This window comes from Phaethon lepturus, unplaced genomic scaffold (assembly GCF_000687285.1).
Source record: "Phaethon lepturus isolate BGI_N335 unplaced genomic scaffold, ASM68728v1 scaffold14402, whole genome shotgun sequence".
In the NCBI taxonomy this organism is placed as follows: Eukaryota; Metazoa; Chordata; class Aves; order Phaethontiformes; family Phaethontidae; genus Phaethon; species Phaethon lepturus.
In genome coordinates this window covers 3032-21552 of record NW_010521325.1, presented here as the reverse complement: position 1 = coordinate 21552, position 18521 = coordinate 3032, and the positions used below count along the sequence as shown (strand labels likewise).

General features: G+C 38.4%; 1 protein-coding gene across 1 annotated transcript; it reads left to right on the top strand.

Moving 5' to 3' along the window:
- Nucleotides 1-1468: 1468 nt before the first annotated feature.
- GDPD1 (glycerophosphodiester phosphodiesterase domain containing 1) lies at nt 1469-12278 on the top strand. Its single transcript, XM_010281482.1, has 9 exons — nt 1469-1506; nt 5698-5833; nt 6481-6526; nt 7851-7969; nt 8610-8699; nt 9769-9902; nt 10573-10632; nt 11496-11547; nt 12120-12278. Exons 1-9 carry the CDS (start codon nt 1490-1492, stop codon nt 12240-12242), a joined length of 777 nt encoding a protein of 258 aa, XP_010279784.1. The 5' UTR covers nt 1469-1489; the 3' UTR covers nt 12243-12278.
- Nucleotides 12279-18521: the final 6243 nt, after the last annotated feature.

Sequence of the window (18521 nt, the reverse complement as noted above, 5' to 3'; positions counted from 1 at the left end):
TTTGGACATTTCTTCCCAGGGCTGTTAGAATACTGTTGTTTTGTTCGCAAATTGAAGACTGACTCAGTTTTTTTCTCCTCTCTTACCATTCAGGATATATGAGCTGTGTTGTCCCAGTTGATAAGTTATCCAAAACCTCAATTTTTATTGCAGTTAACTTACAAGTAATCATCCAGTTCCTGTGCAGGTTTTTCGCATCTGTTAGGCAATCATCAGAAGTATACAATGACATTGTCATGCTCTCCTCTATCCCTAGGTCAGTTTTGCCACTCAGCCTATTCCTGATTCTGCAATCAAATTCCATAAAAATATTGGTGAATGTCTAATCGCAGAAGCTGCTGTGGACTTACCGTATTGGTGTTTGTTAAACCACACAGATTTTGTCATTGTGATTCTAAGTCAGTTAAGCCTTTCATTTTGTAAACTTAACAAGGCAAGCTAACCTGATAACAACAATTTTGAATTGCTAGTTGTGCCTGCATAGAATTGCATTGCTTTCATTAAGTAACTAAACACAGACTTGGGTAAGTATGTACTGGTGAGGTCTTTTTTATAGGCAAGGCCTTAATTGGGGCTTTTATAATTGTTGTTTACAAAGTCTGTCATTCATCACTGTCAAAGTGTAGTTACAATTTGCATAGATATCCTCATCAGTACATGTATCTTCCTGAAGTTGTTTTGGTTTTCAGTATTTAATATTGCCTATTTTCTGGGGGAGGGAGAAGGCACAACTTTTTCCAGTCCCTTAACCAGGCTGATTTTCAAAGATTTTTACATAGAGAATGACGGCTTAAGAGTTGCAGACTTTACTGTTGCCTGAGAGTAAATTTAATTTGCTTGTCCTTTCATTTCTTAGCTGGAGTTGATGTGCGTTTCATTCCTTGTGTACGAGACCTCCCTTTGCCAGCAGCACAAACCTTTATTGACAGATTTGGCCTGTTTCAGGAAGTACCTTGTGCTGAAAAAAGAGGTTGTCACCTCTTTGAGCATCAACTAGGTTATGCATTTAGGCAGTATCAGCTTTAGAGAGTCTTGGGAGCTTTTTTCCTTGGTTGTTTCTCCCTCCCACCCCCCTCTAGTTATCTTCCCTCTTACTACTCCTCCCACTAACTCTGGAACAGACTTTTTGTATATACTGTTCCTCTGCCTGTGGAGCATGTTGTCATAGCCAAATCCAGTGCCTTTAAGGAAGAATGGCACGCAACCTCTGGTAGAATAAACACTTTGTTTTGTATATTCAAAGTGTTACACAAGTCCAAGATAACAATTTTACCTTGTCTGTTGGATCTCCCCAGTAGGTTAGCGGCAACAGGGATTTCTGACTCTAGCTTCATACTCATTTCCTCCAAATATTTCCTCAAAAGATGTATGTTTTAAAATAATTTTTTTAAAAAATTATTTCCACTGGGATTGAGGGGAGGAAAAGGATTTTGTATATGTTTTAGTTTTTGTTATTTTTGTAGGTGCTGGAGAGAACCTGGAAAACACGATGGCAGCCTTTCACCAGTGAGTACAAATGGAACCAATAATGCCTAAATCAGCGGTGTTCTCATTGTCTTTAGCGAGTGAAGCAGTCAAGAAATATAGGACTTCCATCAGCTGTTTGGGGTACAGTGTCCTATTTCTGAAAGTCACCTCTCCTTTGGATGACTTCTGTGGATTGCTAAATGTTATTCCAGTTTCAACAAGAAAGAATTGGGATACCACGAACTATGACTTGTACACGATAACCTGGTAGGCTGGCATTTGGAAATAAAATCTGAGGCCTGATTCTTCCTGTGCTAGCTAATAGAACATGAAACTAAACTGCTTCCATGTTTAATGGCGATTGCTTCCATTAATTTATTTATCATTATAAAGCTATTTTTCATAACTAACATCATACACTGTTTTTTTCTAGATACATCCATGTTTCTCAAAAGCTATTTCAGATCATAGCCTATACCAATACTCTAATTAGCATGTGAGGCTGGATTTCAGGAAGTCTCAATCTGCTAACTGCTGTTATGGCTGTAAGCAATTCTCTTAGATACTCCACGGTTTCGTGGTATTCAGTTCCCTCCTCTATATAGAAGGTTAATAATTTGTCTCCTAGAATTATTGTGACCGCAATGCTAATGTTAACTAACTTAGCTATTAAAAATGTTTGTGTTACGTTTTTTCCCTTCAGACACACTTCATTTGCACAGTGTGTGAAAGCCCCTTATCTAGGGGTTTAAAATGGAGTTGGTACTGCAAAGCCTTTTAAGCCTCCAGCATTTAAGTAGTGAATTCTAACAACGTTCTTAAAGGCATTTGAAAAAGAATAATATCTAAAACTCCAGCTGCCAATGAGAAGTGACTAAATTACATAAGCTTCTCTTCGTTTTGTTTGGGTTTTTTAATTTGCTTTGTGCTAAGTAGCCTCATCAGTTTGCACATTTCCTTGCAGACTGAGGAGTGCCAGCTTTCCCAACCAAACAGTGCTATTGAAAGTACTGCAGTATTTTCTATCTCCATGGAAGCTTAGCATAGTTTTGTGGCTTTTTCCTGCTGGCCTGCCTTTTTTAAAGTCTGCCAGCACACTTTCTGACAAGTGCTTCTCTTTTTTAACCATTTCTTAATTTTCATTTAGTATCATACTGGTTTTATATGTATGGGACTCTTATAAAGAAGGTTATACCATAACCTATTTTAATTCCATTCCTGGAAGGAAGCAGTAGTACTTAAAGTAAGGACCGTGCTAGGAGTCAAATAATGTTTTGTGATAATACAGACACTTGTCTGTCTCCTAACCATTTTAAATATTTTACGACTATAGTATAACAAATGTGGTGAGGTCCACCTTTTGAACTCGTCGCAGCTGCCAGTAGCAAAGTTCAGTTACTTGTTTTGAAATTGTCTTGGCTGAATAATAAAGGCAAATTGCTTTTGCAGAAAGCAGGGTCAGAGTGATTACCTTGCATTAGACAGTAGAAAGTCTCCTGGCTTCCTCTGTGGAGGGGTAAAGGCTGTGTCCTTCCCATCCGCTCATTCCCATCGCCACTGGTAAGCTAGCAAAAGGAATTGGGTAGAAAACTGGTAGAATACTGCATGGTGAAAAATCAGCTGGGTTGTCTCAGACGGCTGGTATAAACTAATCAATTTATAATCCATCAGATTTTGCATGAAGCCAAATCGGGCGTCCTGCCAGAGCTGCTTCTGCAGGTTTGGACAAGCAGGCATATTTGACCATTGATGTAGTTGAATCCAAAAGAGATTGCTTGTCTGCAACGTAAGACCTACCCCCTTGTTTTTGCTTTGTTGACAGTAACCTAAGTATTGACAAGCAAATAGTTTTATTTATGCTATTTACACTTTAATCAGTGACTGGAGAATATTTCATACTGTTGCATGATAATGAAGAAATTATTTTAGTAATATAAGCAAGGGAGGGGGGGTGGCCTTATTGGTAATTTCAAGTTCTATATTAGCTTAACTTACAAGTATTCTGGAAAGCAATTATATGCTTTTTGTACCAAAGACAAAATACCAAAAATTTGCATGGTAAAATACCAAATAGATTATTTTATTTTTCTGTAATCATGTTATACTGTATTTAAGTGCTTCTGTGGTGGTTTCAGATTTTAAAATAATTGATTTTAAGCCAAAAGAGACACTTGCAGTGTCCTAAAGTATTTGGGGATCTGGCATAAGAGATGTCATAAGAATTTAATTATGAGTTTAATTGTTGCTTACAAAGCTGTGTGCTTCAGCATTGTCTTGACAGGAAGCTGCTAAGTAAACTCTCCAGGTATTTTTTTCATTGTATTTCCTTTTCTTTTATGAACATACTTGGTTTAGAGAGACTGCTTTAAACACTGTAGTTTCAGCAATAAAAGTACGTGGTCAACTTAGTATTTATAAACTCTAGACATTGTGCTATATTAGGCCTTGCCTAATGGAATTTAGTTTCCAAGGTAAGGCTTTTCTCACCTGTTTCCTGGTATGTCCTTTCACTTGAAAACAGCTGGAGTTAAACGCAAGCGAAGAGCTCTGTCATCCTAATTTCCAAATGTGAGCCTGCTTCACCACTTGAGTTCTGGAGCAGTTGGATCTGAATCCAACACGTTCTTCTGAATCTGGAGAACATCTGGGGTCTTCTCTGGAGCAATGTAGATTTGATGTGTTAGTACAGAGTTGCAGAAGAAACTGCTTTCCAGCTGAAAAAAAACAGCACTTTAAGGAAGCTTATTTAGCACAAGCTGCTAGTAAGAGCCTGGCTAATTCTCAAATTTGTTAAGAAGGAAAGTTGTTCTCCTTTTTCCATGCAGCATTAGTCCTAAATTTCTTAAGCAGTAATGTTTCTAACAAATTTTGCTGGTTAAATGATAACATGTGGTACTGGATGGGAACATCTACAAAACTGGAAAATCTCTTGTAGCATATTTGGAGATGCTTTTCCTCAGGAGGGAAAATTATACACAACATGCTGTGTATCTTCCACGTGTAATAGGATTTTGTTCCTCTCTTAATTCTTAATTAGTGGCACTGGAAAACAGTTAACAAATTGGTTCTAATTTGACAACCCTCTCCTTGATCATTATCCCAGCTGGACCAGAAATTGTGTTAAATGCTTAGGGGCATATGTTCTAATTTTTTTTTTGTGGTGTTAATGCGTTTGTGAGTGCTTACGGCATGTCTGTGCTTCAGCAGTCAGTAAGGCCCCTTTTTTAAGGAAAAGTCTGTTACTGAAGCTGCAGAGCTTTGGATTCAGCATAGACTGTCCTCACCGATGTTACATGTTTGTTTGTAGGTGGGTAAAAAGAACAGCCCAATGTTTTGAAGGAAGTGTTCAGACTTCAGGCTGAGACTTTTAGCTCTCTGCTGGAGTGATACCTCCTGAGTATCTTTTGTAATGAAGTGAGCAGTTTGTTTCTTGGAGTAAAGCTTAGTTTTTCTGTACTGGTGTGAGGTATCTTGTACTTATTTTTCATCAATATTTGTACAACTTTCTGCTTTCTTTACGCCTCCCATGAGCTAAGCTTTTATAGAGTGTATTTGGGATTGGATTAGAAGTTTTCAAAGCAGCTGGTTGGAACAGGAATAGCTAGTTTTCTTTGAAAAATATGACTGGGTGTTTTAGTGGCTTTTTTTTTTTAATTTAAAATTAAAAATTTTATTAAACTAATAATTTTTTTAAAATGTGGTTTTACTAGCCAAAAAAGCCAAAAGCCTGAAAGCCCCATTGCTAATTTCCTGATCAACTTAAATCAAGTAAAAAAGGCTTTCACATCCCTGTCATTTGTTGTTTATGCTTACCACAAAATTGATTACTTTTAAAAAAAAAGCTCACTTCTTCCAGTGGTAAATGTGCTGATACTAATGAACATCACACACAAAATTCTGAAACAATACTTTGGAAGTAGATTTCTCAATACTGAGGCAGTAGCCTGCAATAACAGGTGTGCTACTTGATTTCTATGGAAGACAGAGCCAAAGCTCCTGAGTTCCAATCCCATCTCTGATTCATGATAGATTGTTTATTCTTGCATCAGCTTTCCCACTACAGCAGAGTTATTTGCTTCTTGCTTTGCAGCAAGATTGTGAAGATTCATTGCCTCATAAAGCATCTGGAGTACCTCCACTGGGATTAGTTTAATTGAACAACATGTATGAGTGGGGTTTGGACCTGTACAAAATACGTGTGTGGTTCAAGGCAGACTTCTTTGCTTCCAGTGCGGTTAATATAGGAACAGACATGTTGGAGCTAGATTGTCACCTGACGAAAGATGAGCAAGTGGTTGTGTCCCATGATGAGAACCTGAAGAGGTCAACAGGAGTTGATGTCAACATATCCGACCTCAAATACTCTGTAAGTAGTAGAAAAAACGTTAGTGCTAGATGACGTTTAAAAATGTGTTTGTAGAGTGGCTGAGGCGGGCAGGAAGGGATTCATCTTGTCTTAATTTTTTAAAAAAAAAAAGTTAACTGCGCTCCCTGTGCAGTCAAGGGAGAAGAACCGGCACGTTTCCAGAGGTGATGAACTCTGTCCAGTAGTAGGCTGGATGAATAGCTTTCTGGAGGTGGGCTTGTTTTGCCATACAGATGACAAAGGAAGCTTAGTCAACAAGCTCCTTCTCGTATGACCAGCTTTTTAATGGGAAAACCAGTAGATGAATCCCACCTGCATTGACAGTTTTAAAAGCCTGTTTTACAGAAGTGTCTTTCCATTTGATATTTAAGTGGAATTCTCAGAATTTTCAGACAGGTGCCTGGAAACATTTTACCTTACTGAGCTATAGGTAATGCAAGTCTAAGAAATCCAAATAGTTCAAGTAAGAATGAACGCAGTGCTTCTAAATCACATTTTGGGCAAGAAGAGTTATAAATAAAATATTATTTTTGTCTTCAAAGATAACTTACATGGCTTATGAATTACAATTTTTTGGTCTTTTTCGAGAAAAGTCATTATTATATCCCTGCATGTGAATTAGTGTTCCATTTCCCTTTATTTTTAAGGAACTTCCACCATATCTCTGCAAGTTGAGTGTCACATTTCAGAAAGGTAAATTTTTTGTCTTTTGCTGTTTCAATTTACAGTAACAGTAACTCATTTTCCATTATTGTAGTGTGGCAATTTCTTATTTTGGCAAAGAGAATAGAAAAGTGGATTTGCTTCTATCAGTGTCTTGATAAGAGAAGTTTTAAAAGGAAAATACAATCCTAGCTTTAGAAACAATTTATTTTTTTTTCATACTATTCGGCAGTGACTAAGTGTAAGATGTAAGATAATTTTTTCTAAGTAAACCTTTCAATTGTTTGCTTGTCTACTTCTTGCAACTGCTTTCCAGTTCCCTTGTGAGCTCTTCAGAGCACGTTGATTGAAAATTTGTTGTTCCAAGAAACAAAGAGAAAGCTGAAGAGGGTTTTTCTATGACTCAAATGCCATTGTTCTGGTGCACTCCGGGCTTGACGTGCTACGAGATGTCAGATCATACAGACTTTTTCAGAAGGGTGAATGAAAAGAGTATTAGTTACTGTATGTATGGCTTAAAGTTCAGTACCAATATTGCTGCAAGAGAGGAGAACCTAGAAAAAGATTAGCCCATTTTCTTGTGAAAACTGATTCGTGGGACTGTAGTTTGATTAAGGCACACAGGCTAAAACCGAGACCCCTTCCACCTGGAAAAGGCTACTGGAGATTATATCAGATGTGTTCGCTCAAGCGCCTTTGTGACTATCTTGTGTAGCCTTTCCGTATTTGAATTGCCCAGCAAGCAAATACTGTGTTAAATTTTTCTGTTCAAAATTGCAAAAATACTTAAAATGCACCAAAATGAGATCCATGATGTGGTATTTCACTTGTATGTGTCTGTTGTTTATGTACAATAATACAAAGAGATGGTGAGAGCCTTCAGTTAACTCCCTACAGCCACAAGCAGTTTCTGACAACAAATTCGGTGGGGGTTGCCTTCTGTGCCCTTTACTCGTTATGCTCGTACAGTAAATTTTCCTAGAAGGAAAAGTTTTTCTCATTTGGTCTCGTTTCATTGTAATCTTAGTACATTTGGTATGTGGTAACTGAGCCCGTGTTTGCTGGTTTGGGATTTTAATGGTGCCTGCACTCCTCCTGTTGCTAAATAATGTCTGAATTTACAAAGTTCAAAGCTAAATGTTCAATATGCTGAGGTAATTTTCATTACAGAGTGAGCTTGTCATAATTGATTACAACTGAGTGAAGTAATTTTTTTTTCCAGTTAAAAAATTTGCTAATTCTAGGAACCATATATTATTTTTAATTTCAAGATAACAAGTGCTCTGACATCTCAGCTTTTATCTGCAGTGTATTAAAAATGGTCGTAGCAGTGTCAATGTTCTTGTTTCCCCAGAATGTCACAGTGAGGGAAAAGACAACCGTATTCCACTCCTGAAAGAGGTGTTTGAGGCATTTCCACAAACTCCTGTCAACATTGACATCAAAGTGAACAACAATGTGTTGATCAAAAAGGTACGTGAAAATCTACGCTGAACTGAGACTGAATGGCGTGCAATGATGTTGAAATTCCAAAGGAAAAGTTTCTTGGAGCTGCTAGCAGTCTGACACTGAAATCTATGTTCTTGGACTGCTTTATCCTTCACATGTTAGATCTTGCTCCATGTATGAGGTAATACAGAAGACAGAGAAGCGATCTCATGCAAGATATTCAGCAAGCAGCTCTTTACTAACCCTTTATCTTGACACGAAGCTGATGCTACACTGCTAGAGACATGTTTGTTTTGTATTTCATATGAAGGGTCTTCTTACGGACTGTTGCCTACCAAAGCAGCATAAAAACATGATGTCGTGTAAAGATCAGTGTTCATCACAGAAACCTGCTTTCCATCAGATACTATTTTGCCATCTAGTTTTCTTAAATTATGCAGGGGTTTTTGTAGGTATAATGGTCCTTCCTTTTACCTATTGACCTGAACATGCTTCTTTCCAGTCAAAGCAGCACAATCATCTTAAGATGGGAGAGTGTACGGAAGAACTATCTTTCGTGTAATGACTTGCGTAGTTGAAAAGTGGCAAGTAGAGTTTCACTTAAATAATTCTGCGTATAATTTTCAATGAATACATATTAGGGTTCTGCTTTTTTATATTGCAGGTTTCACAGCTCGTGAGTCAGTATAAGCGAGAGCATTTGACAGTATGGGGGAATGTCAATTATGAGGTTGTGTCAAAGTGTCTTAAGGAGGTAAGAATGGGTCTAGTTAAGCTTTGTTCTTCTTGCCTGCTTGTTTCTGTGTGATGACAAAATGTACAGAAAAGCACCCTGTAAATCAAGATCTAGCCAGCTATGCCAGACTTTCAGATGTGATGAGAAATTTTGCACTTTGATTGTATTCTGCTTTCTACACTGTTATAATAAGTCAAGCACAGTTAACACCCATATACCCTGCAGTAGAATACTTGAGGAATTAAGCTTAATCATGTTTTAATCTTGCCCTATAAAATAGGGGATGTTACAGTTTTATGCCAGGAACTCTTAGAGCCCGTTTGGCACATCATACATCTGGTACAAAAGCATTTTTTCTAAGGATTGCTCATCGTGTGTTTCTTTTTAAGAAAATAATGGACGTGGCCACTAGCTGACACACAGTTATGTCGGTATAAGGCTGTTTTACAGCTATAGATTCTATTCCTTTTTGTGCTGCAGAATTGTACAATTTAGAATTAAATTAAAAGTGTGCTTAGTCCGAGGGAGTTATGCTGAGTGAAAGCGATCTGGCTGAGAGTACAGATACTGTTCTGATTTATCTGTGCAGGACAACACACCATCTCCTACTTGAACAGCAGTTGTATTTGCTCATTTTCATAGCATCAATGTCCAAATTTTTTTTCATAAACTAGCATTTTTATAAATGTGTTGTGAAGTGAGTTCATGTGATAACAAGCTGTAACAACTCCTGTACTAAAGCAGAGCTTGTTTTTTGCAGTAATACTAGTCTAAGACAAAATGCTGTGCAGTGTCATGCAGTCTGGAAAGATGATGATGGCAGGTAACAAAAGCAGTACTGCAACCAGTGAAGTTTCACCTTTTCAGGTCCCAGTGCCCCTTCAAATTGTGTAAAACTTCCGCTTGGATTACAAGCTACCAGAAGGAGTAATTTAAACTCAGTGTCAGGCATATCATAAACAGTTGGCAGCCTAATTTTTAGGTGCAAATGCTAAACTTTAAACATGTATTGATGAGTAAATTTAATTGCAACAGACTCAACAGTCTACAAAGATAATTTATAATCTTTCTTTCCTGGTTCCTGCAGAATGCTGACATTCCCATCATCTTCTGTTTGCAACGTGTTCTCCTGCTTCTTGGCCTCTTCTACACTGGTCTGCTGCCATTCATTCCTTTCAAGGAAGAATTCTTGGAAATTCCCATGCCTTCAATCATCCTTAAGTGAGTTAGAGTCCGTTGGTGGGTGCTGCACTGAAATGATAGTAAAACAAGTGAATGATAATGCCGACTTGAGCATTGTGTTTGGTCAGTGTCCTCAGGCTAAGGGTACTGTTTTGTTTCTTCAGGCACTTTTGCATGTTCCTAAGTGAAAGCTGTGCGTATCTTCTGCTCCTGTATATTTACCCTGCCTCTAGCCAGCTCTGAGCTACTCAGTTGTTAGTGTGGGGTGCCTGTGTTTACAGCAGCTCCTGTAAATACTGCCTTCATGCAGCTGCCTTTACAATGCAGCTTGTGCTGATGCCATCTAGATAGTAACATGTAGCAGTTCTGTACAAAGAACTATTTCTTGGACTTTTTTCCTTTTTTCTTGAGAGCAAATTAGTCTGATTAAGGCCAAGAGGCAAGCCGGTAGTAGGGTGGATATGAGATTTCACCTGCTCTTTGATTCTCATACTTTACTGAAAATGCTGCTGAATTCCCATCTCTGCTGCTTCTCTTAAATGTAGCACATTTCTCTTGTGTAACCTAATGCTAAGTCACTGTCTTAGTGAAATTACTGCTCTAATTTGAGAAACTGCAAGATTAATTCTTCATGTTCCTTTTGGAGGAACATCTCAAATAATACTTTAATCTGTGCTCAGGTAATTTTTTGTTTCCTCTTCCTCAACAGGCTGAAAGAACCCCAGAAGATGACAAGAAGCCAGAAATTTATTATCTGGCTAGCTGACACGTAAGATTTTAATCGGATTAAATTTTTATTCGTATTTTGCCTGTATATTAACAGTTGGCACAAGCAACCGAGACTAGCTATTGCTATAGCTACTTGTTATGTTGGGGTTTTTTTTTTGTTTCTTCTAGTTTTTTTTGTCAGTGCACCACAAATGATCTGCAAGTCTTATGTAGGTGTTCCTGCATGCTTTTATTTTTCATACACTAAAACATACTGAGGTACAGTAACAGTGGGCATTATTTTAATTTAGTCTATCTAGTTTCTGTCATTCTGTTCAGCTAGTTAGCATGCAAGTGGATTCAGAATGCGGCTTTCACGCTTCATGGGATTGTGACTGTTCGTAAAGTTGTCAGAGGAGATACTGTTTGGCCTACATGGAACACTTTGCATTTTAAGAATATCTGCTTCCGAGGAAATTTAGTTATATGCTTTCAGAGATGATTGCAATAAGTGTTTTTTGGCTCTTGCTTCTGTGTCTGACACCTGTTAGTTTGATTTCTTGAGTGGCCAGTAGAGTTTTCACATCATCTGGTGTGAACAATAAAATCTCTTCTGAAAGCGAAGGGAGTGATTCATCGGACATGGTACAGGGTACCTGTACGATGCAGGAGCCGTCTGCCGGATTTGGTCTTCAGAAGAGTTGATACCCAGAAATTTGCATTAGCTGTGGATATTTGTATCTGTGTTAACCAGTCTTGAGTTGCTTGACCTAAAATTTTTCTGTAATTAGGTTTCTAATCGCTTTCTTGTGGAAAACATTGCATCAAAATGCTCTATGGAAAATTTATTACAGAGCATCAACAGACGTTGAAAATTTTGCATATACTTCAAGTTCTTAAATAACATCTTTCTCCTTTCTGCAGATTGCTAATGCGGAAAGCACTTTTTGACCACCTCACTGCTAGGGGCATTCAGGTACAGTGTGGCAAAGCTAAAGGAAATGTGCTTTTAGTGAGAATTTGAACCAGCCAGATATGGCCTTAAGATGGGCTCATGTTCTCCCCAACATGTTTTGTTGTGTTGCGAGGATTATAAGTTGTTTTTTGGTTCCTGAGCAATAGCTTATACTGTTATAGTTGCAGTTCTGTAGTTGCAAAGGAAGAATTGTATGCTTGGAAAAAGACTCTTTAATTTAAAACCCTTTAAGATGATTTTATCCCACTTCAAACTTAAGCCTACAAAATCTGCTAAACTGCTTACCTATTTTGAGCTTTTCACAAAATAATATTTTGACTGTTGGAAATACCTGAAGTCTCAGGTAACAAAATGGAGTTGGAGTCACCACTAGAAAATGCCCCCTTTGGGTGCTGGCGGGGAAGAAGTTGAATATGTTTGTGTGCACGTCTTTGGCATTACAGATAATAATTTATTATTTTAAATATATGCAGCATCATCTCTCTCACATGAAACAGTTAAAGTCAAAAGTCACCTTTTTTAAAAATCTGAGTATTTCCTGTAATAATTTGTCTTTCTGTCCCATGTTACAGGTGTATATTTGGGTACTGAATGAAGAACAAGAGTACAAGAGGGCATTTGATCTGGGAGCAACTGGAGTGATGACAGACTATCCAACAAAACTTAAGGAGTTTTTACACAATTATCCAGCATAAAGGAAGAAAACCAAGGAAGTTCTTGCAGAATAAATTGTGAGCCAAGGATTTTCTTAATTAAAAAAAAAAAATAATTTGAGCAGCATACACAGATCATTTTGTGTGAAAGATGTAATTGGGTGATCTATTACCTTGTCAAGTTGCTACCTAATGTAAAGTTTGTCTATTTATTTTAAAACTTCAATTACATAGTTTACATTTGTAAATAGCTCATTTAGTACCTCACAAATCGGGATGAGTAGGAGCAAAGTTGCTGGATAGGATGCCTGTAGATAATAAGTGTTATTTTATCTGTCACAAGTGTTCCTAAGCAGACGTCAAGACATGTCAGTTATTCCAATTATATTCTAGTGGGCAGAAGCTAAAGAATTTCTGAAAGTGTACCCTGTGTGTATGCAGTTCTTGTGTTGCTTTTAGTTGTCAGATAGCTTGTAGGGCAAAACAGAAAAACAACGCACAGGAGAAATAAACAGCAGAATCTGGCTAGCCAGGCAGTTTAGCCCGTGAAGTGTAGTCAGTGAAGGTGACCACTTTTTTACCAAAATTAACTCACTTGGTCAGTATAGATTTACTCTGTTATTCTTACTGACAAGAATGTTGAGCTTGAGTTGCAACTGTATTTAGACGTCTTTCTGATGTAATGGTAATACTGTGACTTATTGGCCAAGGTCTAAATACAGCATTTAAGACAGGTTCTGGGTTTGACACTGAGTTGCACTGCAAGGGTCTAGGTTTGCCCCTGGTTCTGACCTGCCTGTCAGGCCACCATGGCATGGCAGTAGCTAACTTGCCAGAAAAGAAGATTGCACTTACTATAGATTACACTTAGTTTGAAATAGTCCTTTCACAAAGGAAGCCAATATTCTAGAAGTCTTTTGCACATTTGTAGTTCTAACATCTGTTGGCTTGATGAATGGGAAGTTCTTTTTTAGGGTGAGGGACCAAAGCAGACTAAGTTTGGTCAGGAGTTTCAGGGACAAATTAAAATGTTCCTATTAAATTAATTCACCCAAAGCAGATTTATACGAATACTTTTAAAAGGGGCAAGTATCAGTCTAGGATGTGTGTAAATTTTAGACTCTTCTCTCCACAAAAGTGCATTCAATATTCATTAAGTTCATGTGCATGGACATGGAAGTAACTTTACTGGCAAAAGCCCAAAAACCCCAAGGGATTATATAGGAAGGTGTTTCTGGAAGCTTACGTACTGTTCTGTCACTGTGAACAGGTGTTACACGTGTCAAACAGATCTGAGCCTGCAATGCCTGCATGCTTTGGTGTTGTCATGTTAGTGGTAGGGTTTTTCAGGAAGAATTTGATTACTGTAGCCTAATTGTACACAATGACATGTATAAAGCTCAGTCATTTAATCATCAGATACTGCTGGAACAAAAGTATTGTTTAGTGACAGTATCTACTTCTTTAAGGAACTTCATGTGAAAATGATGGATCTTAAATATGGTAGCCAGATGCAAGAATATATTTACTGCAAGGTATACTCACTGTTCTAAAAGCTTTTAAAGTAAGTATTTTTTTTCCCCTTGCTAGCTCAGATTTGGAAGGGGTCTTGTGTCACTCCACTGGCTGCTGTGCGGTACTTGTAATCGTGGAGCATCTTTGCTATTTCATCATCTCTGTCAGTAGACTGTCTGTTTAGAATGTCAAGTCCATCTGGATGGGTAATACTTGTTTCTGCATTATAATTCCTTTCTGAGGAACATTTCTACATGGATGAAGTTGAGGAAACTACTGCATTCACAGTTTAAGTGAACATGTGATGATGGTGGCAAATGAGTTAATGGTGTCCTTCTAAATAAATGCCTGGTTAAGATGGCTGTAAATTCAGTTTCCTCTTAATTTAATCAGGCTTGTTGGTCATTGAATGGAAGAGAGGAAAATGTAACTTCCTAACTGTTCATAGGAAAAAGGATGAAATTACTTATTTTGTGCTAAACTTTTTGTTTCCCTTTCAGACCATGTATGTCTGGTCAGATAACTGCTAGTAATCAGTCTAGTCATAGTTCTGCCTGCTTTCTAGTAGTCACAGAAAAGTTACAGAATAGGCTCCATGTGCAGCTTAGCAGGTAAATGAAAAACTTCCACCCTTTCTGTCTTAATTTGGTTTGCTAGCCAGTCTGTAGCTCCGGATAGTTTTTATGCAGTGGGGTTTTCTTCAACTCAATTTTACTGCTGTTGAATTTCCAACACACACACCCCTATATTAAGATGCAAATACAATTCTGGTTTTAGATAATTTACCAAATAGCACTTATACGTTAAAGCTTTTTTTTTAGGCTAGGAAAAGCTAAGTTTTAAAATACCAGTCTCTATTTCTGGACTTAATCTCTGAAGGGACAGGTAATGACTTAGTTTCTCTCATCACTGTATAAACAAACTATTTTGCTTTATTCTATATTGAATGACAAAACAGTTATTGAAATTACAAACTTAATTTTTTAATTTCATTTTAATCTTTTTCCTCTTTCTCTGTAGCAGTGGTGTTGGAAACTTCTGCCTTCAAAAATGCTCAACACATTTCTCAGCCACTAGTCTTCCTACATCTGATGTAGCTTTTGAGTGTGCTGTTCATGCGTGACCTCTCCTTGATAAGTCTACTACTTAATATCTGAAATTTGAATGAGTCACGTTACATGGGAGGGAGGGGGTTCAGTGCCAGAAAAGCTGCTGAATTTATTCAGTTGCCTATTTGGGTTTTAGTACAAGGGCTAAAGTTTGATCTCTTGGGACAGATAATGTTGCATGGATGAGGCCATGCATCTGAGCACCAATGCACAGGGCTTAGGCCATGATAATTGTTTGTAACAAAAAAACATGGAATTGAAGTAAACTGTAGAATGTTTGTTCTATCAAATCATTGTTTTGAATATTCCAGAACTTGCTGTGTGATTTTTTTTTTTTTTTAATTTTTTTTAAACCATTTGTACAGAAAAACATTTGTTGAGAACTTGCACAGCTGTCGAGGAGGATGTTCAGTTAATATCTCTCCAAGGAGAGATTTTTTACAGGTACTTTTAACTCTAACTATTGTTTAACACTTACTGTGTTCTCAACCCTGTTGCAAAATATTGTATGTATGAAGGATGATGCATGTATTCCCATGCACTTTTAGTTTGCAGTAAGCCTTGTGGACCTCTCTAGCTCCAAATTGATCAAGTGTTTTGTTTTCTTTTCTTGTAAAGAAAGATTCATGCTCTTGAAATGTGACACATTAAAACATCTTTGCTCATAAAAGATCTAAAACTAAATACTTAATAATTGTGACTTCTTTGCCTAAAGTATCATTTCTGAGACTATGATAGTAGTGTAGTAAACATTGAACTTGTGGTGGTGATCTTTTAATGTGGATAGAGTTGCTGAAAAGAAGGGGGTATCTTGTATACTTGGAACTTCTAAGAAATTTTTGGCAGCGAAATTGGTTTTCTTCTATAGTAATCGCAGTAGCTGCAACTACATCCAGCTAAGTGAAGCCTGCAGAGGACTTAAGCCTGCCTTCTTCACGTGCAAATGAACTTTTAAAGCAAAACTTTTGAAGTCAATTCCGATTTTGTTTTTCTATAATTTATTTCAAGACAGAAACAGTGGTAGATAAACTTGATCAGAAGGAGTCTCCGTATGAGACACTAGAAAACAGCGTAGAGAATTCTGCTGGTTCAGCAACGCAGTATGTGCTTTTGCTTCCAAACAAAGGTCTGTCTGCGGAACAGGCATCGCATACTTCAAAGCAAGCAGCCTGTCTGTGTACCTGAGTAATTCAAATAATCAAAAATTAAGATCGGAGAAGCATGGAAACATGTACACGTTAGGTACTAACGTCTTGAAATTTTACTGCATGTTACTCGGCTTGAAGTAGATGGGTCTTGTGTAATGATGGTAGGGAGAGAAACAAGGATGAAGATCCCAAGTGTCCTAACTATGACAGCATGCCAGGAGAGCTGATTCCAGGAGAGCTGATTCTGTGTATATGTTTTTGCCATCAGCATCTTTAAATGTAAAGAACTGGCAAATTCTGACCGCTTGTCTAGCTTTGTGGCACCTTTAACTTAAAATGGCGTCTGTAGTTCTGTATGGGTGAAAACGGCAAGGTGAAATGAGCCAAGAAATGCTTCTTACTTTAATAATATGTAATACTTCTCAAAATATGCTGCGTAGAAGTATTACATAGCCAGTGTTTTGGATAGCCATACTCAAAAGTAATTGTGTAAGTGTGAGAGCATTGGCCTTTGCCTTGCACTTCAGTGCAAGAAAAGCATCAGAGCTGCTTTCTAATGATTTATTTTTAGAAATCATGACCCTAAATTCCTGAGCACAGTAATGCATGCCCAAATAAATATCAGCTTTTTTGGTTGGGGGGACATGTCTTCTTTTTTTAAGTATACTGTTTGGTGTTTATCCAATTCAATGACTGATGGCCCAGTTCTGGCAGTGTTATAAGATCGTGTGTGCACATTTTATAATGTTACAGGTTGGGTTTGGAAAACACTGGCAAAATCCTCTTACGTAGCCGGGTTCTAGACATCAGCTCTGACCTATTATCAGGCTCATCAGTTTAATTACAGAACGTAGCAGTTCAACAGGTGTAGAGGATATTGTATCCTGTCTATGTCTGTAGATCATATCTGAATTAAATGGGGGAAATGGAAATGTTTGGTTATCTGTGCATCTCCGTTACGGTAGCAAAGGAGCTGGCCTGAGATTGAAATGTGGAGCCTTCATTGTAAAAGGGCCTGATAGCTTTCTTTTTCTTTCTTTTTCTTTCTTTTTCTCTTTCCCACTTGGTTAATAATCATAGTTTTCTGTTTGGTCTCTGTTGGTAAATGGTAAATATCTGATAATTTAGACTTAATTTAAAAAATTACCTTACTGTGGCCCTGAAACTATCCTGAAATACTTTTCTAGTGTCTTAAGGACACTTGTTCTATTAACTATCTCCCACACACAGTGTGTCTTCCACCTGCTCACTTTTGTAGGAGACTTATGCAAAAGATTGTGATCAATTAATTAGAGAGTATAAAGAGCCTTTGGCAGTTGACAGGTATCTGCTGCTGAACTGGGGACAGCAAACTAGCTGTGTTTTGCATATGTTCATATTAACGGGTACTCCACCTGTAGCACGGCTCTGCAGGGTTGTGTTGTCCTGTGTTGGGCGATAGTTTGCGATAAATACGGCGCTCTGGTACCTATGTTCTTTTTCTCATGATAAGCAGGTTAACGTTTCCTCTAGTCCTAGAGGTGAATTTCCAGCTTTCCTATAGGATTTCCATTAAATTACATTAAATACTCTGTTTTAAGCTCACGTGTAATTTTAAAGCCTTGAGGCTTCGTATTAGGCAAGAGAGGTGGTGGGGGTTTTGTATGTAACAGTATTTAGTAACTTTTAAAGTTACTAAATTTTGGCAGGCTGATGAGAGGATTTCCCCGATAGCTCTGGGCAGTAGTTTATTTCTTACTACACATTCTAAATGGATAGTAAACCAGAACAGGGAATCGGGAAGCAGTAATGAATATTCACGTGTCTTTTAACATGGAAAGTACTTGTATATGAATACATCATGTAACCTGTCATAAATCTGAAGTACTAAGACTTGGTACTCAAACAGAACATTGAGAAGAACTTAACACTGTTTATCCAAAGCAAGAAGGCTTGAGGTGCGGCTCTTTGAGTGTGTTTTCAGGATACGCTTTGCTGCATTGGTGAGCCAAGATCATCGGTGTAGGTAGAAATCTCAGAGATCCCGGGTTGTCCCTGGAATTTCCTGCCTGCCTGGAGAATGGATTGTTTTCCTTTCTGTCTGCAGAAAACAAAAGCCACAAAACCTTAACAAAAGCGGGCTGTCGGCTGGGCCGGGTCCTGCCTGTCCTCCTCCCTCCGGCCGCCGGAGGCCGCCGCGGCCCTGCTGCTTTCTGCCGCTGTGGGTAGCGCTCAGCGCCGGCGCACGCAGCTCGTCCCGGCAGGGAGCTGGCGGGGAGGCTGCGGTGCAGAGCTGCAGTAAAGTACACGCTCGTTCGGTTACAGGTTCTGGACTTCCGCCACGGTGTTGGGGCTAGTTAAGCTGGACGGCGGATTTACGGGCGGTCCAGTTCCTCGCTCTACGATGCGGAATACTGCGATGGGAAGTAAGGCGAGCGATCAGCGCGCTGTGGATGGTGAGGGTTTTACAGCTTCACCGACAGATGCGCTGGTGATTTGGGGGGACAAGATGAAGCGCTGGGGAACAACTTGCTGGTTTGTTGTTGGACCAAAAATAGCGGTGCTGCATG